This window comes from Panthera uncia, chromosome D1, assembly GCF_023721935.1.
Source record: "Panthera uncia isolate 11264 chromosome D1, Puncia_PCG_1.0, whole genome shotgun sequence".
NCBI lineage: Eukaryota > Metazoa > Chordata > Mammalia > Carnivora > Felidae > Panthera > Panthera uncia.
In genome coordinates this window covers 63,709,748-63,731,969 of record NC_064808.1, presented here as the reverse complement: position 1 = coordinate 63,731,969, position 22,222 = coordinate 63,709,748, and the positions used below count along the sequence as shown (strand labels likewise).

Below are 22,222 nucleotides of genomic sequence, written 5' to 3'. Positions count from 1 at the left end.
TTGACATGTATTTGCATTCTATCTCATGAATGCTGCAGTAGCTTCCCCCTCCGTATGTGTGTACATGTGTGTGCATGTGTGTGTACATGTGGGTGTGCTTATGGCTATAAATGAGTTTCTGTCAACTTTCTCCTTAGGATTTTAAATCTTTTTAAAAAATATTATCATTATTGTCTTATGTGTTTATAAAAGTTTTATTGTTTTATGTGTTTATAAAAGTAACAATACAAAAAGTATTTCATTGTAGAAAAATGGGAAATTTTTGAAAAGTATAAAAAAGAAATAAAAATCAGTTATAATGCTACCTCACAAAGAGTTCTTATGCATGGACTTTAAAATCTATCATGAGGGGCACCTGGGTGGTTCAGTCAGTTGAACATCAACTCTTGATTTCAGCTCAGGTCATGATCCCAGGGTCATGGGTTCAAGGCCCATGTCAGGCTCTGGAACCTGCTTAGGATTCATTCTTTCTCTCTCTCTCTCTCTCTTTCTCTCTCCTTCTCCCCTGCTTGCTCTCTCTCTCTCTCTCTCCCTCTAAAATAAAGCACACACACACACAAAAAAATAAATAAATAATAAAATAAAATAAAATAAAATAACACACACACACACACACACACACACACACACAATCTGTCATGAGCCTGTCCTAGGCCTGTTCTTTAATATTTTACTTTTAAATGAGGCTTTCTCATTTCACACTACATTCAGCATCTTACAACAACAGCTTTCTCCCCTAGTCTCAGAATAAGTGGGAGCTGCTCAAATATGATTTACTATTAGATTGGGGTTCATTTTTCAATCTTTAATTCCTTTATAGTCCCTTTTCTGAGTATAATTCAACTAGTAGAGCTCGTCTGGGAAAATCTCTTAATGGGTGACATCAGGGCATGACTTCACCCTTTACAAATATGTTTCTCTATTGATGATTCCATTTGATCATCCCAATTACACCAAGATGGAGAGTATGATAATTATTTCCTTCCTCCTCCTTTTTTTTGAAGATGATAAAGAAATTTTATTTAACAAAATACTCCAAGAGCATGCTAGGCACTGTTCTAAACCCTTTACAATGAACTTATTTAAACCTCATCATAACCCTGTGAGAGATGTTATATTATGATTGTGCCCATTTTACAAACCAGGAGGTTGAGGCATAAAGAAGTTAATTAACTTGCCTGAAATTGTCCAACTTGTAAGCGGCAGAACCGGGATTTGAATCCGGGCTACAGAATTGATACTTTTAACTTATATGTAATCCTTCCTCCCAAAGTTACAAAAATAAAACTCGACAAATTTAATTCAGCAAACATTGTTTGAGCAGTGTCTGTGTGCCAAGTGCTGTCATTAGGTCACTGTCTCTGGAGCCCAACATTTGTGGGACAACACAGCGTGCCTAGCTACAGTGTGATTAGGTTAATGAGGGCTATTTGTAACTAAAGGTACTTGTCCTAGTCAGCTTGGGCCGCCATAACAAAATACCATAGACTGGAAGGTTTAAACAATAGACATTTATTTCTCACAGTTCTGAAGGCTGGAGAGTCCAAATTTAAGGCACTGGCTGTTTGGGTTCCTGGTGAGGGCCCTCTTCCTTGGGTACAGATGGTCATTTTGCTGTACCCTCACATGGCTAACAGAGAGATCATTTCTCATGTTTCTACTTATACCGGCACTAACCCCATTCATGAGGGCTCCATCCTCCCCACCTAATTATCTCCCAAAGGCCCCACCTCCAAATACCATCACACCAGGCACCAGGGCTTCAACATATAAATTTTGGGCAAACACACTCAGTCCATAGCAGGGGCAAAGGGATGTGAAAGGACACCAGACAGAGAGATGCATTCCATTGGATGATAGCACCAGCCATGTATTGTGCCAGGTGCTTTCAAATACACAATTTCATTTCATCTTCACAAAAGCCTCGTAAGGAAACCAAGGGTCCAAGAAGTCAGGTAACTTGCCCAAGGATGCACAACCAACCACTGGCTGAACCCACGTCTCTCTGAAAACAAGACCACATGCCTTTCCACTACACCAAGGGTATACTAGAATTGTCAATTAGGAGGTCTTAATATGTATCAGACACGGTGCTAACCAATTCTCTCATATTACCTCATTTAATGTTCACCGTAATTTTCTGAAGTCTATGTCAATACTCTAAGTTTACCAGCATGAATCCTGAGATCCTAACAGGCTGAATGACCTGCCCAAGTCACACAGAGAGTAAGTGGCAAATGCAGTGTTCAAAACCAGGCTTGTGTGACTTTAAAACCTGGCCTCTTAGCATAGAATCACTGCTTTCTGAGATTAGGTAGTTTGTGAGTCGCCAAGATAGGATGCTTTTCTACAGTCTGCTAATCCCAGTCTTTAGTCATTGCCCCTCAGTGATGACCACCTGGGCTCTCAGATAAGCGTGTCGCTAGCATTGCCTTAAGGTTTAGGCACCTAGCTTTCACAGTGAGCCTGTGGCCAGTAACGTGGGTGACATTTCCATCCTTGTAGAGCACAGCACAAGAACACCCAGCACCAAGTGATGTTCCCACCATCCAGGGCTCCAAGCCTGACCTCATTATGTGTTTGGCCAGAACGTGAAAATGCCAGATGGGGAATGGGTGAGAGGGCAGAGGGAGACAGTTGGGCTCATTGAAGCATGACTATTCAGTACTCCCTGGAGAAGCTAGCTGTCAGAATTGATTGTTCAGACTTTGCCATCCAGTTTATATTTTCAGGATTTTGGTCAGTGACCAGACTAGGATGGAGAGGATTATTTCTGCTTAAACAATCTAATTAATTGCTTGCCTCTTGAGTGTGAGAAAAGTAAGGTAGTACTTCTCATTTCGATTCAGTCTTTCTCTACAAGTGGTCCACCATTTCCTTAGGTAAAGATCTGAGGACTTTAATATCATGTATATCTACCAAAGGAATCTTACTTAGTAACACAATTAAGGAAGGTAATGCTAAACTTTTATAAGGACTCTTGCCAAGTGAAAAAGTCATGCAATGGTAAATAACTTTTTATGAAAAACACCATTTGTGTGGGCAAGTCACCTGACTCTTGAGCCTTAGTTTTCACATCCAAGTCAAGAATGCTCCTTGAGGGTTTATTCATGCTTTCATTCATTCATTAATTCATTCATTCATTTATTCAACAAAGATTTATTAAGCACCTACTCTATGCCCAGCTCCTTCTTAGACCCTGGATCATTGTACAGTTATAGATAATATAGGCCAAGTACAACATTGAATACTTTGTGCATACTCAAATGATAGGTGTTTTCCTTTCTTCATATTTTGAGCTTTTAGTGCCTGAAAGAACACAGCATTATATAGAACCCTATTTCCCAGCCCTACCTCTCATTTGAGCGATAAACTATCCTCTTGCGTCTCAAGAAGCACTAGAAGAGAGGAAGGGCCTGAGGTAGCTAGGAGAAATCATAAGCCACAGTCACTGCTACCACTGAAAGAGGTAATCAACATGGCCCTCTGTGAAGGGAAAGTAAGACAATGATGGGCCTGCAGTGAATGCAGAAAGACTGCAAAGGAGAGAAACTAATTCAATATTTATGATGTAATTCAATATTTATAATGCTGCACATAGTCATTTAGCTAACCTAAATTTCTGTGTTAAAATTTATTCTAAACTTTAAGCCCAGCCTTTTATGGTATGGTGTTAGCTCAATGATTATACGCTTGCATTCAGTTATGGTTTATTTAATTCAGGACATTTGGGATATGGGGATTCAAGGGAGGGGGTTGGTTATCATTTGTGAAAAACTTAATGAAAACTTCCGAAGAACTGTATTGGCCTTAAAACCGTGTATGACCCATCCAAAATCTCATTTGTGTTGAGAATTCCCATTGTGGAGAAAGCCGTGGAAGATCCTTGAAAGCTGTTTCTCAAACTAAGTAGATGTGGAGAGGCAGTCAAGTTAGCTTTTAGCAGCTGTGTGCTCAGGCCCTTATTCCTACCACTTTCTAAACTTGGCAAGCTTGTCAGCTTTCCCAGCCATAAAATGGGGTCAGTAATACCTACATCACTTGATTATCATGGGAACCAAATGAGAGGATATACATGTAAAGGAATCTTTTTGCTAATAATTATGTGTTAAAGCTTCAGCCACCCCTTATATTATTCTCATTATCATGATTAATGAAATTTTCAATCCCAAGAGAAAGCAAAACTTTCCGACTTCCTCACTTCCATGAGTGAGCCAAAACCCTGCCACCTTTAAAAATTGTTTTTTACTTTTTTCTATGGCCTCTTTGAACATTAATCATAAACCATAGCAAATAACAGGTGTGTGTGTGTGTGTGTGTGTGTCCATCTGACATAACATTCTTTGCAACCCATTTAAGATTTAAGGGATGAACCACTAAAGATGGCCTAATGGAGACATTTCTTAAGATCTAAAAAAAAGGTTGAGCTTGGAATCCAGGGGGTAAAAATTAGAATAGTCTATCCAAATAGTTCGTAGAATCCCAAATTCAGCCTAATATATGTTTGGAGCCCTGTGAGTTCTGTGGGTCTGGACAGAATTTTTTGCATAGCCTGATCAAAACCATGTATCCTCTGTGTGTCATTTTGGCATCATCTAATGTACTAGTGTTTTCCATAATCAGCCTGGTTAATGCAAAGAAGCCAGGATAAAGTCAGGGCTGTAACAACAGTTTTAGAAGGATTCGAAGAGATGAATATGAATTAACATTTGCTCTTGGATTAAAACTGAGAAAAGCTGAAGTAGCTCAGAACAGGCATTTTCTCAGTGAACATCTTTCCACTTGGCAGCTTACCTTATCCAAAGTCTTCCTTGTACCGTTCCCAACTGTTGTCTGTTGGGTGCAAATAGAAACTCTCAGTGAAACATATTGCTTTAATATCTGAGGTTAGATATGAAATTTTTTGTTCAGCTGTTTCCACTCAAATATTCTCCTCTCACACTGAAATATATTCTGAAACTCTGCCCTGTAACTATAGAAACCCTGATCTGCACTGTGTTTCAGATGGAAACACAAAAGAGCTCTCAGTTAAAAAGCAATATGTTGTTAATTATTGATCTACGAATAATTTAGATTTCATAAACCATTCATTTCTGTAGATTCAGGGTTTTTCTTCTCTCTCTCTTTTCTTTCCCCATTTTTGAAATTAGAACCAGCCATATTTAAATAAAAAATCCAGTTAAAACAATGCACCGCATATTATTTTAGTTAACAGCTGTTTACTGAGGTCTTACTACAATATGCTGTAGAGTGAGAATGTGGACTTGCCCTCAAGGAGCATGCAGCTTTGTATGTACACTGTGAAAATAAACACAAGGGAACAAGAGATAATACCAACATGAAGATACAAATAATCACTGTTGTATCTTAAAGGAAGGAGTACTCATGTCTGACTGGAGAGGCTCAAAAAAACAAAAAATCAAGGAAGTACTTAGCTTCTCTTTTCCTCTTTTTTCCACCCCATCCTTCAAATAAGCACAAGTCTTACCAATTTTAATTTACTACTATTTCTCAAACCCTTCCCTCTCCTCCACCTCATTGTTTCTTGCCTGGATAATGCCAAAAGCTTCTAAATGGACTTCCTGCTTCCCACAGTCCCTTCCCTCTTCCAGTCTATCTTCCTCCACCACCTGGGTTATTTATCTAAAATGTTAATCTGTTCTATCACTTCTCCACATTATATCTTCTAATAACTCCTGAGGATTCCCCAAGGAAAAAGCCTAAGTCAGGTCGCCCGGGTGGCTCAGACAGTTAAGCTGCCAACTCCTGGTTTTAGCCCAGATCATGATCTCATGATTTGTGAGTTAGAGCCTCTCATCAGGCTCTGTGCTGACAGCTCAGAGACTGCTTGGGATTCTCTCTCTCTCCCCCCCTCTCTCTGTCCTTCACCCACTCATGCCTTCTCTCTCAAAATAAATAAATAAACTTGAAAAAATGTTAAAGCCCCAGTCCTTAGTGTAGATGGTTATCTTGTATAAGGAGGCTTCACTGTCTTACTGTCTCATATCCCATCCTGTATATAGCCTGTATCAGAACCTTCCCCAAAGTCTTTAGCTTTTTTAGACCCTCTGGTCATGCTATGTGTTGTTCCTCCTGTCTGGGAAATTCTCCCCAAACTTTTCCTACTGACAAGCTCTTTCTCATCCTTCAAGTTTGACATCCTTCAAATTGACACCTCCTCCAAGAAGCCCACCTCAATGCTTTCTACCCCACCTTCTCACCCTCCAATGAGATAGATGCTCCCCCAAGCCCCACTGCTGTCAACAGTCTTACAGTACAGCATTATCAGTCTGTCTGTATGTCTCTGTGCCCACCAGAAGCACAGTCCTGTGTGTTTATTACAGCCATGCTTTTTGATGTTTTTTTTTTTCCTTTGTTCCCTGGCTCCTTGCTTGATGCGTGGGTAGGCACTCAATGAGTATTTGATGAATGAATGAAGTGGCAGGTACAATGATGAAATGTGCAGAGATGACAGGAAAATGGCACTGGGGAAAAGGAAAAATTCAAGATTATCTGTAACATGTTTGGTTTTAAGGTGAAGGTAAATCCCCTAGTGTTCGTTCCTAAAGGGAAGGGAAGAAAAAGGAAATGAGAAGAAAAGGGTAGGAGAGACAAGGCCTGCAGAGGGGAACAGAAAAGAGAAAAGTTTATTTAGGCTCCACTTTACATGTCCATCTCTATGGATTGTGATTTCTTATAATAGATATTTGGTTGATTTAGTCAGCCATTTAAGTAACAAATATTAGTTTTTCTCCCTTTGTCCCCCCTCCCCAATCACTATGACTCTCAGTACATGTAACACAAAAGTTTCAAGAGATGTGTTAGCTGCTTAGAGACATTATACCAAGACTTTTTATACTGAACAAAGGAACAGAAATATTTTAGAATACATTTTATTTGAGCTTTAGGATAAGAAGAGATATTCTTCATTTAATGAGGAACTTAATCATAAATGCCTTGCCACGTGATAGACTCTTTATTTTCAATTTTCTTTAGGGTGGAAAGAAAGGAGCGTGCCCGGTTGAAGACAGTGAAGTTTAATGCGAAACCCGGAGTGATTGATTCAAAAGGGGTAAGTACAAAATAATTGAAACATTAAGTTCTCTCCGTTGCTATGGGTTTAATTATAATTAACATTTAGACTTTCAGTAGCAAAGAAATTATGGAGCTACCAGAGTACTGTAGTAGAGTACTGTTATAAATGTACTACTAAAAGCAATAGTGTATTCCCTCAGGAAGTAGATTTATGGTAAATATATTCAATACTAGGGGTAAAGCTGCTAATGGTCCACAGAAATGATGTGTTCATGAAGGTGATGTAATGATTACAATGAAGGAGAAAAAAGGTAGTTTAGTGTTATCATTTCTTTATTTTTTTTTCATTTAAATTAAATGTTCTAAAAGGATGGGTTTCATAAAAAACACCTACCTGCTCATCACCAGTATGTCTAGTCTGTTACATACGACAAAACTAAGACAGTGGTCATGGAAATATGTGGATAGATCATCTAAGTGAATACGTGGATTGTTGTGACAGACATAGAAGAGAATTAACAGGGGAAATTTAATCTTCAAAATTAAAGTATTATACACACATGTATCTTTTTTAATAACAGCTTTGATGATAAAATTCACCTACCATACAATTCACTAATTTAAGGTATACCATCCAAAGTTTTGGTTTTTTTTTTTAGTATATTTAGTTATGCAATCATCACTACAGTCACTTTGAGAACATTTGATCACCCCATACAGGTATCGTGTAGCAGTCACTTCCCATTGCCCCCAGCTTCACCCCACCTCCACCCTACCCAGCCCAAGGCAACTACCAAACTATTTTGTCTATAGTTTGCCTATTCTGGATATTTTACATAAATTATACACCATGTGGTCTTTTATGACTGCTTCTTTCACTTCACATTATGTTTCATGCATCTATATTGTAGCATGTATAAGTACTTTATTTCTTTTCGTTGCCAAACAATATCCCATTGTAATGATATATCTCATTTAATTTATCCATTCATTAGTTGATGGACATCTGGGTTCTTTCCACTTTCCGCTAGTATGGATAATGCTGCAAGGAACATTTGTGTATAAATTTTTGTGTGGACATGTATTCTTATTTCCATTGTATGTATACCTAAGAGGAGAATTTCTGGGTCATGTGATAACTCTATGTTTAACATTTTGAGGAACTTCCAGACTGTTTTCCAAGGTGGTTGTACCTGTTTGCATTCCCATCATCATTGTAAGAGGGTTCTAATGTCTCCACATTCTCACCAACACTTGTTATTATATGTCTTTCTGCTTATTCTGTCTGAAGTCATATCTCATTGTGGTTGCAATTTGCATTTCCCTAATTACTATTGGTGTTGAGCATCTTCTCATGAGCTGATCGGCCATTTCTGTATCTTCTTTGTAGAAATGTCTTTTCAGATCCTTTCCCATTTTTAAATTGGATTTTGTTGTTGTTGAGTTGTACAGAAGTTTTTTATATATTCTGGGTATCAATCTCTTATCAACTGTATGCTTTCCACTTATTTTCTCCCAGTCTGTAGGTTGTCCTTTCATGCTCTTGCTAGTGTCCTTTGATGCACAAAACTTCTTAATTTTGATGAAGTCCAATTTATTGATGTTTTCTTTTGTTACTTGCAGGTTTTTTTAATGCTTTTATTTTTGAGAGATAGTGCACACATGAGCAGAGAAGGGTCAGAGAGAGAAGAGGAGAGAGGGCTCAAAGCAGGCTCCGCACTGACAGCACAGAGCCTGATTCAGGGCTCAAACCCAGACACTCAACTTACTAAGCCACCCAGGAGCCCCTGTTACTTATGTTTTTGATGTCATATCTAAGAAATCATTACTTAATCCAAGGTCATGAAGATTTACATCCATATATTCTTCTAAGAATTTTATAGTTTTAGCTCTTATATTTAGGTGTTTGATCCATTTTGAGTTAGCTTTTGTATATGATATGAGGTAGGGTTCCAATTTATTTTTAACATGTGAATTATCTTCTCATTTTCATTGTTTGTTTTGTTCATTTCAAGTATATAGAAATATAATTATTTTATATATCAATGTTATATCCTCCTACCTTGCTGAACCCATTTATTAGTTCTAACAGTTTTTCTGGTGGGTTCCTTAGCATTTTCTATGTATAAGATCATGTCATGTGTAAAAATAGAATTTTACTTCTTTCTTTTCACCCTGGATGACTTTTATTTCTTTGTCATGCCTGGTTGCCCTGGTAGAACCTCCAGATCAATGTTGGATAGAAGTGGCAAGGGCAGTCATCCTTGCCCTGTTCCTGACCTTAAGGGAAAGGCATTCAACCTTTCACCATTAAGTATGATGTCAGCTGTGGCTTGTACAGCTTTTAAAATCTATTTTTAAGTGATAAAACCAGTATCACGTTGCTGTATTATAAAATACTGCCCTCTACCTGTCCTTTTTTTCTTCCTGTGCTCTTTTTCTTCATCTCCTTTCCTTTACCTTTCTGTCCTAATAATTCTGGCTTGTCAGCATCACACAGAACCACAAATTATGGCCAATAGATGTCACCATGAAAAACAAAAAGAAGAAAAGCTATCATTTCTTAGGACTTTTGAGCACCAAACCACAACACTGTCCCTTGAATTTTTAAGTAGAAGATCACAGAGCAGCCTAGTCATTGACATAACAATTTACTTTCCCCTAAAACATTTGGGTGAAATGGGAATTTATTTAAACATAAGGTGTACCTCTTTTTAAAAAGGTATGTGTCATCATACATGGAATCCTTTCAAATAAATACTGTTTAAAAAGAAGGGAGCAGGATTTTTCATTGATTCTTAGGGAAAATTTAAGGATAGAGTTCCTATTTGTTTCATTTATGTAGTCGAATGTGTGAAAGACACAAGCCTGTCAAAGTTCCTTCTCCTCAAGAGTTTATAACATCTATGAGAGCCCAGCTGTCTTTTTGATAAGACATAGACATGAGTATTGAGCTTTTTAATCATGCTGTTAAAATATTATTAGGTACGTGCCAAAAAATAGAAAACAAATTCTCAGACTTGAATGACTATTGAATGAGGACCAGTTATGTGGAAAGGGAAACCCTGGATGGGCAATCATGAGGGCCAGATAACTTGGGTTCTGGTTTTAGTTCATGATTAAGTCACCACTGCTCTTTGGGCCTCACTAGCAAAATAACAGCTTTGAACAACATCAAGTATGTCAGGCAAGTTTCACTTCCAATGGATGGATCATGATGATGGATTGATAGTTTCTGGTAAACTGATAGTCTTTACCAGGAATATTATTAAAAATGACTCTGAGACCATGTATGACCTCAGCAGAAAAAAAAAAGGGGGGGGGGCATTAATTGACTATGGATGCCTCACACAATGTTGAGAATTATTCTCTATTTGAGGTCCCTGGGTTCAATTATTTTTAAGGTGCCTTCCAGTAGTAATTCTCCATGAGCCTATGAAATAAGAAAAAAAAAATCAAAGTTTTCCAAATCCCCATGAGAACAATACATCAATGAGAAGATTCTTGCTCACAAGTAGAAAGTAAAGGATGATTAAGAGAAAGTGTGCTTAAGAAAGGAAAGACCAACTGTGGGGAGAGCCGAGAAGCTAGGTCAGGAGAAGTCACGCACCTTGAGCCAAGGGCGCGGACTACAGAAAGTAATTACTGTTACCAAGGCCCCAGTCTGGGATCTAGGGGTAAATTCAACACAAATTGAGGAAGAAAACTACTTGGAATGAGAAAGACAATGGGATATTTTAAATAATCTTTGCATTAGCTGGCATTTACACAGCATTGTGAAATAGGAGTTGAAAGTGAAAGCCATGCTTACTGCCCTGCAGTGGCTTAAAATCCATTAGTATGTTTGAAGCAGGTTGTAACAAGAGCCGTATTTAGTAGTATGTACAAGAGCTATGAGAATTCAAATTAATGAGTGTGGGAACGGCCAGAGAACACTTCATAGAAGAACTTAGGCTTTAATTGACATATCAGCACTTGAGCTATTTTTCCAGAACTATCCATTGATTAATAAATATTGAGTGCTGCAAAACACCAGGCATTGTACTAGGTGCCTTATAGGAAAGCAAAATAACATAAAAAGGCAAGGTCTCTCATCTCAAGGAGCTCTCAAAGAGAAATCTAAGCAGGTCTGGCAATACAGTATCACCGATGATACTCATAAATGTGGAGAAGTCAGTCATTTTTTAATGTTTTTATTTATTTTTGAGAGAGAGAGAGAGCAAGTAGGGGAGGGGCAGAGAGAGAGGGAGACACAGAATCTGAAGCAGGCTCCAGGTTCTGAGCTGTCAGCACAGAGCCTGATGTGGGACTCGAACCCATGAGCTGTGAGATCACGACCTCAGCCGAAGTCGGATGCCCAACAGACTGAGTCACCCAGGCACCCCAAGAATTAACCGTCTTTATTTTAAATATCAGGAGACTGAGCTTCAAAAAGATTAACTGATTAACCTATGATCACACAGCTAGTAGGTGCAAGTGTCGGATCGTTTTGACAGAAGAATGCACATTTCTTCACACTATACTTTGTTCTGGTAGAAGTCAGAAGAAGGAAAGTTAGTAATCATGCCTTGGGTAAGAGAGAAGGCTTTCAAGAGAAGGTGATACTCGAACAAGATCTTGAAGTTCAAATAAGAGTGTGCCACATATAGGATCCAGCATGAACTTAAAAGGGGAAACTGTAGGCATGCTGGAGTCAGGCCAAGCAGACTGGGGACACCAGATGAATGGTGTGGATAGTGTGGTGGTAGTTGCAGCAAATGGGGCTGACAATGAAGATCTGGAAGGTCAAGCAGTGTGTGTGGAAAGCCTGGTTTGAGCTTTGAAGCTCATTAAATTTTGAGAGTATCCATGAGGAAATCCAAGGCTCTCCATTTGAAAGTGCTCATTTGCTACAAATGAAGTGCCCAGGCTTTCTGTATACTCCATGTGGCTCCACAAAGTCTGTGTCTACATATGCAAAGACAAGTGGACAACTGTGTCAGTAACCCACATAATTCCAGCCTACCCAGACCCCTAAGCTCACAGTGGCCATCTGTTAGGATGGGTCTTCCTGAGAACCACCTCAGTTTCTGAGATCTCATTGTAGGCAAGCTTCCCTGAGAAACCAGTTAAATTCCTAATGAGTCTCCACTCAAACTAGCCTCTGGTGAAAACTTGATCACTCCCTTAATTTCTTTCATTGTTCTGTTAACTTTTTTCATCAATTTCATAATCAGCCACTCTGTTGCTTATTGAGACATTTAGGAAATTGTAAAGTCTTCACAATCAAGCTGTTGTCCATTGAAAAATTAATGAGTATTTAGTGATTTATGCTGAATTTTTTTTATTTGTTTTATTTTTTAAATTACTTTTATTGAAAAAGTCCTATAATTTAAGAAAGGAAAATGTATGTCTGGAAGAGTATAAGAGTATCAGCAGCCTTACTAAATGCCAGCCACGTGCAACATGTAAGTGCCCCCTCTGCACTTTAAATCATTTTCTAAAGCAAGGGAGTTTGTTAAGTAAATAACTAGCCCTACAAGCTGGTACAAAATAGAAATGATAGATATTATTCGAAGTAGTAGGAATTGTAGTAGTAGGAATTGTAAACAACTCACATACATCTCTTAATTGCCACAACAAAATGTGAAAGGAAATCATTTGTTCCCTCTTCTCAGATTTAAAGAAACTAAAACCTAGGGAAGCAAAAAAATCTGAACCCATGTCTGGCTAATTCCAACACCCATAATCTCTTTACTATATCATGCCCTCTTCCTATTGAAACCACATGACTCTGTACATCTTAAGAAAAATGAAGAAGTATATTCAAATGGATTTAGCCTTGTCAAAAATTAACTTGGGCTTAAGCTTGAACCCTGAAAGGGGGAAGCTGGTTTTCTTGATGATGTATATCTTTCTGGATGAGAACTTCTCTGAGGTTCACTTGGGGCTGCACATTTCCTCCATGATGGCTTGCCAGAAGGACATGTCTTGGCATAAAGACATGTAAAACCTTTATTAGACGCCAGTACAAGCAGCTTGCTAGGCATTGTGGACCTAGCCACATAAGACATAGTCACTGCCCTGAAGAAGCAGGGATACTGGGGGAGAGAATGAGTTCCCACAAGGAGGAAATGGTTAACATCAAACAAGAGGGATTGGAAGCATTCTCTGAAGTTCAGAGGAGATGGAGATTCTGATTTGGAGCTGAAAGAATTTGAATAGAGGCAGGGGATGAGGGGAAGGAGGGGAGGCTCAGAGACTTTCAAGGATTAGTAAAATTTGCAAGGGAGCAAACAGTGAGGTAGGAATAGGATACAGGATACATAGGAAGTAAAACATTATTTATCTTCATTGCAAGTAATAGTTTATGAAGGGGAATAAAAGGACTCAGAAGTGGAAAGCTAAACTCCCAACAGTTCTGGTGCCTTAAATTTTCCAGAAGGCTTGTACATTATCCTGTAGACAGAAGAATTTTAATGGTTGTAATCAAACCCAACCTAGTGATTCCCACTGGGCTTGCACCCTGAATGTACTTGTATTGTTGCCCAAATATCACTCACTCCCTGGCAAAGGTCCAAACTTACTCATCTTTGTGCCCCTAACACCTAGCAGGGTGTCTACCAGACACATTCTGACTGCTCAATCCTCTCTTCTTAGAGGAAAAGTAAGTGAATGATCTGAAGCAGTTTTCCAGGAGACCAATCTGGTAACCGTGAGAAAGACAGATTGGAGGGGAGAAAGACCTACAGGAGGAGATGTCTGAGAAAGCTACTCCAGTATCCTGGGTGTGAGATTCTGAAAATCTGAACTTAATGGCAAAAGAAAAGAAAAATAGGCAACTATTGCTAAAGAGATCAGAGAGAACTGTTGTCCTTGGACATCTCACCTAATGGTTCCTCATATTATTCTGTTTCCTTTTCCAAACCCTCAAGCTCCCTTTAGGAGGGGATGTTAACTGTGAGAGAGGGGATGGGGCAGAGATACAACTATGATCATAGGATCTTGGCAGTCTCTCTGAGTCTAACTGGAGCTGACATTGAGAAATCTCAGTTCTACTTCATACATTCTTGGAAGTTTCCATATGGCCATTGATTCCTACTATGTCATTTACAGATGAAGACACTGAGAATCATTTCTCTGGGACACACAGAGAGTTAGTAGCAGAGCCTGCCATTGTATCATTTATCAAAAAAGTGACTTGACAGTCAGTGTTTTGTCAGCAAATAGGAATTGTGTTTGCTTCACCAGGATAAGTTATAAAGATTGCTTTTGTAACAGCTTCAAAGTGACTTCGAGTTTTAAGGGAAAAAATCATTACTGCCTTCAAAAGAAAGCTCCTTAATATTAAAAGCTAGTCCTTGGATGGCCAGAGCCCCATAAAGAGCTTGAATGTCCAAGAGTAACCTGAAGATTAGGGTAGGGTGAAAGGGGCACCATACTGTCCCACTCCATTGGGGCATCAGGAAAGCAACATTCTCCTCAAAGTTCATCCACCCACATGAACTCCTCGGGTTTTTTATTTTCATTTCCGTACTCGAGAACATCTAACAGGTTCTTTATTGGTCTTCTGGCTTGAATCTTTCTCCCCTGATTCTTTCCCCTTACTATAGGCAATATGATTTTAAAGACTAGCATTTTTACATAAAGAACAAAGACATGGCTATGTCCAGAGAATTCTTAAGTGTCATCAGCCCATCCTGGGGAGAGCTGCTAACTCTTTTTTTTCCAGTTTTTTTAATGTTTATTCATTTTTGAGAGACAGAGAGAGCACAAGCAGGGGAGGGACAGAGGATCTGAAGCAGACTCTGTGCTGACAGCAGAAAGACTGTTGTGGGGCTCAAACTCACCAACCATGAGACCATGACCTGAGCTGAAGTCAGACACTCAACTGACTGAGCCACTCAGGCACCCCCATTTTTTTTATGTGATTATCACATTTGTCCAAACTTTGAGCTCCCATATCCACTGAGAACCATATGAGCAGCACACAGATCAGTCTCTGATAAAGAAATGCTTGTGGCTTCTCTGAAAGGTGGTTTGCAGGGGGGCCTACAATTGAGTTCCCTTCTCTAATACATGTTAGGAGGGTCCCTATCTGAACCTGGAAAGCCAGTTGAATTCAATTAACATCATGAAGAAATATACCCTATTTCACGTATTCCCCATACGGTATTTATTAGTCAAGTTACTGATAAGGAAATTGCTCATCTGTGGAATGAAATGGAGAATAAATCATGTTCTTTATGTATTTCTATGTGTACTTACTCTTGTTAGACATCTCTCTCCTAGGTCTAAAAAGTACTGCTGTTGAAACGATCAAGTTAATCTGCAAGCTTATATACCAAATTTAGTATAATTTATAACTGACAAAATCTGCTCACTACACACATACACATGTTTAACTTTTACGATATATTTTAGTTTGTGTGTTCTTCTCCCTTCTCTAGTTTAATTGTTTTTAAGATACTTTTCTTATTTTGTATATGTTGACACTTGAACGTGTGTGGTCATCCTCAAACCCAGGAGAAAAATAATACAAAAGTAAAATCTTTAAAATACCTTTGAAATCCAATATTATTTTCATTGCCTAATTAAGCTAAAGTTTTCATTGTATTAATCTTAGGAATGGTAAAGTGAAACATAATAAATTCACTTGCTCATCCTGCTCCCCTCCTGTCTAATATCTTCAGTTTTCAGTTTTTTTGCAGACATTTTTTTAAATGTTTATTTATTTTTGAGAGAGAGACAGATACAGAGTGTGAGCAGGGAAAGGTCAGAGAGAAGGAAACAGAATCTGAAGCAGGCTCCAGGCTCTGAGCTGTCAGCACAGAGCCTGACAGGGCTTGAACTCACCAACTATGAGATTATGACTTGAGCCAAAGTCAAAAGCTTAACTGACTGAGCCACCCAGGCTCCCCCAGACATTTGTTGAGGCCATACTATGTCCCAGGTAGTGATTAGGCAGTGGAAGTATACCATAAGTAACACATGGTTCCAGCCTTTAGGAATCATAAAATATTCCCCAGAGATAAACATGTTAGCCAATAATGAATAGAATATGGTATAAGTGCTAAGTGAGAAGTGAGGCCAAGATACTATTTGAACTCAGACCTGGAATACTTAAACGTCTCTTAGAGTTCATAGGAAAGTTCCTAGGAGAGATAATGTCCAAAAAGAGCCTTGAAGGATCAACCAAATATTTTTTTTAATATTTTTTTAACATTTATTCATTTTGGGGAGAGAGACAGAGCATGAGTGGGGGAGGGGCAGAGAGAGAGGGAGACACAGAATTGAATGCAGGCCCCAGGCTCTGAGCTGTCAGCACAGAGCCCGACGCAGGGCTCAAACTCATGAACTGTGAGATCATGACCTGAGCCAAAGTCAGATGCTTAACCAACTGAGCCACCCAGGCACCCCTCAACAAAATCTTGACCAAGTGTAAAAGCTTCCATGCAAAGCTGCCAAGTGTCTACCAAGAAGGCAGAGGGAAAGCTGAGAACCAGATCATGAGGGCAGTGGAGAGTCTTTGGAAGATTTTACCAGAAGTTAGATTAGAGTTTTCAAAGATCACCCCACTGCTATGTGGAATGAATTTCCAAAAGAAGGCACCCCTATAGAGCAGGAGTCCATTTCAATAATGTAAGTGAGACATGGATAAGGCTGTCCTAGGACCATAGAGTAGCTATAGAGAAGAAAGAAGAGACCAGAAAATATTTAGCAGGAAAAAAAAATGTGTAGCCTGGACCCCCCCACATAGCATCAGCTGGGTCTCTTATTGAACATGAACATGCAGAGGCTCAACCCCAGTCCTTTGGAGTCAGAATCTCTGGGGATGTGGATAGGAAAGCTGCATTTTAACAAGCTCCCCAAGGGTTTCTTGAGGCTTGCTTAGATTTGAGGTACACAAGCATAGTGGAAAGGTTTGATATCAGATAGACTGACCAACTTCTACCAGAGTTATCGTAACTTGTCTGAGCTTCAGTTATCTCCTCTGTAAAACTGGAGATTATGTTAAGAGAGATAATGTAGGGGCGCCTGGGTGGCTCAGTCAGTTGAGCGTCCGACTTCGGCTCAGGTCATGATCTCACGGTCCGTGGGTTCAAGCCCCGCGTTGGGCTCTGTGCCGACAGTTCAGAGCCTGGAACCTGTTTCAGATTCTGTGTCTCCCTCTCTCTGTGACCCTCCCCCGTTCATGCTCTGTCTCTCTCTGTCTCAAAAATAAATAAACGTTAAAAAAAAAGAGATAATGTATATAAAGTACCTAGAAATATTAGCCCATCTCTTCCCCTCCCACCTCCTGCCTCTACCCACATGCACACACATCTCAAAATCACCCCTTTTACAAGACTAGAATGAGCAACTTCCTAAAAGTAGTCATTTCCTTAGGTTCTAAATCCCCTTTTGCACAGACAAGAGGAAGGGTGAGTTGCTGCAAATTTTGTCGCACACACATCCGCTCAATGGGCGTCTTTGACTTTGTGCTTGCTGAGTCTGTGGTTGAGCAGGAAGGTCTGGAGGTCACAGTAGGACTGATCTCACTCGGTCCCCCACTCCTGCCTCTGCCATTGGCTGCAAGTCAGGATTGTTTCGGAGTCTTCTGCTATAGTGGGTAGCTACCTATGGGAAATTCTAAAACAGACCCGATCAGTGCTTACTGCACTGGAGAACCATTGCATTTCATTCAGTATACCAGTTACTCTGACCATCTGTAGATTGCCTTTATTTTCTACAAGTTTTTTTTTTTTTTTAATAGGCATTGCTCATTTGCTGTTTACAAAAATCCTGTGAGGTATATATTCTTCATACACTCATTTTACCATGAGAAAACTGAAGCTTAGAAAGGATAAATAACTTACTCAAGCTCATAGGGCTAGTAGGTGGTAGAGCTGGGACCTGCATTATGACATATTTTGTAAGCAAAACAGTATAATTGATTCTTTAAGAAATTTTTATGTATGAACTCATTCTAGACATTATTAGCATAGCTAATTCTTTCTATTCAATTAGTGATGCTAGGAGGATTAAAGTAATATAAATAGGAAATGTATAATTTCTGATTGTATAAATGACAAGTAAAGTTTCATCAGATGGGAACACTAAGCTTTTGTTAAATTGTCTCCCCACTATTAATTCAGAATGTGAAGTATTATTCAGAAAATTTAGCTCAAACCCATTTCCGCTTTGGAAGGTAATCATGAATCAATTCTGATTCACTACAGAGCTTCCTTTAACCTGACTCTTTAAGGCAAAAGGCCCAGAGTCTCACCTTCGAGCTTACATGTTTCCTTTTGAAGAAGATTCTAACTCACTAAAAGCTAAAACATCAAAACTGCAAGATAAAGATGTAGGAGTGACTATCCAGTCATCTGACTTCCTCACTACAGTAATCATAACCAGACTCCTAGCAAGCAAAAATAGTATATCTTGCCCCTTTTCAACTATGTGCTGTTTACACATGGGTAAAAAGTCTCTTTTTTTCAATGACAGGTCATGTACTGTCTGAAACATTTCAACAACAGCTTCTAGTAGGTTCCTAATAGTCACTAAAAATACCTAATTACCCTTTCATTTAAAAAGGGGGGTGTCTAAAATTTTACTGTTCTCGATCCTATATTTGGCTTTTCTAACTATGTGATCTGGAAGTAGTAGCTTCTCTGACACTCTGATTTGTCAGCTGTAATAACAAAAACTGGAGAGTAGGTTGCAAGTTCCTTAAAGGCAGGGAATATGATTTATTTGGGGCCTGAAATAGTTCCTGGCATTCAATCAATAATTATTTAATTAAATAATGTGAGAATAAAGAAGGTGATATATTTAGAGAAAAGTTACATAAATTAGAAGGTATAGCCCACACAGTTTTTGCTGGGGCTTATAAATAGAGAACTGAATGATGGATTATTGCCTTGAAAGGAAGGTTCTCTATATCTGAGTGTTATTTCCCTCTCACTTCAATAAAAAGATTTTGCGTTTCCCCTGTGTACCAGATACTGCTCTGGCCACTGAGTGGGGACATGAATGAATAAGGCCCTACCTTAGTCATCCCAGAGCTCACCTTCCAGTGTACACACACATGTACATGCTGTTAGAAACCAATGCCAATTTATGCATTATACTAAAATAACTACTGAATTGAACTGAAAACCAACCCAGGGCAGAATCAATAAAACTGTTGCTAAAATAAACTTTTTTAAAAACTGAAACCAATTTTTTTTAATGTTTACTTATTTTGGAGATAGAAAGCATGTGCAATGGGGGAGGGGCAAAGAGAGAGGGGGACAGAGGATCCAAAATAGGCTCTGCGCTGACAGCAGAGAGCCCAACGTGAGGCTTGAACTCACAAACTGCAAGATTATGACCAAGTCAGACGCTTAACTGACTGAGCCACACAGGTGCCCCAAAATGAAACCAATTTTAGACTGATGTCCAGGTTAAAGTCAGAAAGGTGGTTGTGACAGATCCACCCCTCTGGGATTAAGAAATTCTTCATGAATATTAGTAATAACTCCTTACATTTGTAGCACACTTTGGTACCTTATCCATTTCATTGATGAGGAGGCAGGGGCAGGGGAAATGAGTGACCCGTCCACAGTTACATAGCCAAGTGTTGTCCTTTAGAGGTACATAAATACCATTTCATTTTTTTCAGCGAAGGTTTACAAGGTGTCTTTCACGTCCAGCATTGTGCTAGGGCTAGGGGGAAACAAATATGCATGAGGCTTTGCCCTTGCCCTTGGCAAACATTGAATGGTCTGGGAAAGATTTGGATTTCCTAGGAAGATGGCACTCGTGATATGTAATCTGTTCCTCTCAAGCAGTCAAGAGACCTAATACTGCACCCGAAGCTATGCAAGTAGCCAAGTCATCTCAGGCAGGCCAATTACTCCTCTGTAAAATGGGATGGGTAAGAGGTGCATTGAACTTACTTAAGATGTAAGATAAACTAACCTAAAGAGACGTAGTATAGCAGATATTAAGTCAAATCAAAATTATACGTCTCAAGAAAAAAATCCTTATTTCTCTATCAATCATCTATCATAATGTAATAGGCACCAGCAATCCACCAGTTCACATGAAGACATGAGACAATGAAAAGCATATGATGACTAAGGATTAAGATGTATGACATTCTGTGCACTTGAGGTCCATTGAGGGGGAAAAGGGAAAAATAAGTCTTTCCATGTAGCAAAGGCAATTTGTATCCATAGATGACAATGGACAAGCTATGGGAAACATCTTTTGTTAGTGGTGATAACACAGAATGCAGTTTCCAGACTTCTGTGACATGTGGGTGAAACAAGAGCTCTCCCAGCTGCTGTCTCAAATGTATTACAGGTATGAGCCAGTGTACCTTTGAGCCTACCTCGCTTGAAAAGAAGCAAAAAACTTGAAGATATGCTGTTTGTCTTTCATGTTTTAACAGCGTTATGAATATTTGTTACCACTTGTTGAAACTGATATTTGGGCATTCTTGCTGTGAATGGTGGTTTTTCCTGAAAGGCCTCAAGAAGCCACTGTTTCTCCCCATAATTGGCTTGTACTCACCTGACACGAAGAATTAACACCTTATTGAATTTGGGGCATGTGTTCCACGAGAATGATCCAGCTGTCACCTATCATTCTTGGAGAAAGTGTTCTGGGAGCACCTCCCAAGCCTAAACCCGCAGGCCCCTGTAGAGGTGGGACCCCTGGAAACAACAGCCCAAATTAGTCAGAAAATAAATATACCAATTTATGATTGCTACTAAGGGACACTGTAGTTTTGTTAAAGGTAAGGAGCTCTTCTTTCCCCCAACTTATCCCCAAGAGCTGATTGAACTTCTGTGTTTACCCCCTTCTTAGTAAAGGACAAAGTGCACATTTAGTACATAAAGGATTTAATCGGATCACTATTTCTAAAATGTGAAAACAATATAACTATCATTTACTGAAGGTTATTTATAAGCCAGGCATTTTGGTAAATAAATTGTAAGGACTTTTTTCATTCATTCCTCACAACAACCCTATTAGATGAGGACTACATAAGGACCTCTTTTTTTTTTTTTTTAAGTTTATTTATTTTGAGAGAGAGAGAGGTGAGGGAGGGGCAGAGGGAGAGAAAGAGAGAATCCCATACTCAGCACAGAACCTGACACGGGGCTTGAACTCACAAACTGTAAGATCATGATCTGAGCCAAACTCAAAAGTCAGATGCTTAAACCACTGAGCCACACAGGTGTCCCTAAAAGGGCCTCTTTTAAAGAAAAGAATCCTTCTGGTCTCCCCTAGTGTTGACTAAGTCTTTTTATGATAATTTTTCCTAAATATATATAAACAAAATTAAGTAAAAATACCATATGCTTATAGCTCTTATCATCTATAATTAAAATAAATTTACAAATTAAATTATATATATTTAAGAGCACCTGGGTGGCTCAGTTGGTTAAGCGTCCAACTTTGATTCAGGTCATGATCTTGCAATTTGTGAGTTTGAACCCTGCGTCAGGTTCTGTGCTGACAGCTCAGAGCCTGGAGCCTGATTTGGATTCTGTGTCTCCCTCTCTCTCTGCCCCTACCCTGCTTGCTCGCTCTCTCTCCCTCTCTCTCTCTCTCTTTCTCAAAAATAAATAAACATTAAGAAAAAATTTAAATTATATATATTTAGTACTTATATATTACAACAACAAAATTCAAAATCATAATGTTGATGTCGTTGGTGGTGCTTCAGTAACACTAAATCTTCACCTGCTGTGTAAACCTGGTAGTGGCTGCTATATGGACATTTCTTTTGAGTTGTCTGGGCTGGGTGTGAGGTCAAGACTCGGTTCTCACACCACTGTCTCTCTAAGGGATACCCACTGCAAAACCAATGAGGGCCCAGGCTGGCCCTCATTCCTCACCTTTTACCTACCCCTAGCTCAGACCCCACAGGAGTTGCTGACTGAATGATTATGGAGCTCGGTTACCACAGGACAGATGCCCTCTGTGGCTGAATTCAGTCTCGACAGTTTTCCTTGCCTGCCTCCCTAGGCAATGCTCAGCTGTACTCCCTTGACGTTGTGTGCAGATATGTGCCTAGAGCAACACCTCTCTCTATCCCCCATCCAAACTGAATTATGCTATTTTTAATATACTGTGCACTGAGAAACCCAAGGAATAAGCTTTCTTTATTTCTTTTTCATTTAATAGGATCTCCCCTGTGATGAAAATGCATAAGACTTTGATGGGG

General features: G+C 39.2%; 1 protein-coding gene across 5 annotated transcripts in view; it reads left to right on the top strand.

Annotated features, from left to right (window-relative positions):
• The window catches only part of LOC125914581 (disks large homolog 2), a 780,669-nt gene that overhangs the window by 720,222 nt on the left and 38,225 nt on the right, over positions 1-22,222 (top strand). For all 5 annotated transcript variants that reach the window (XM_049619999.1, XM_049619993.1, XM_049619986.1 and 2 more), the window contains one exon: positions 6,997-7,072. In XM_049619999.1, the coding sequence (XP_049475956.1) occupies positions 6,997-7,072 (76 nt within the window). The remainder of the gene's footprint in view (positions 1-6,996; positions 7,073-22,222) is intronic.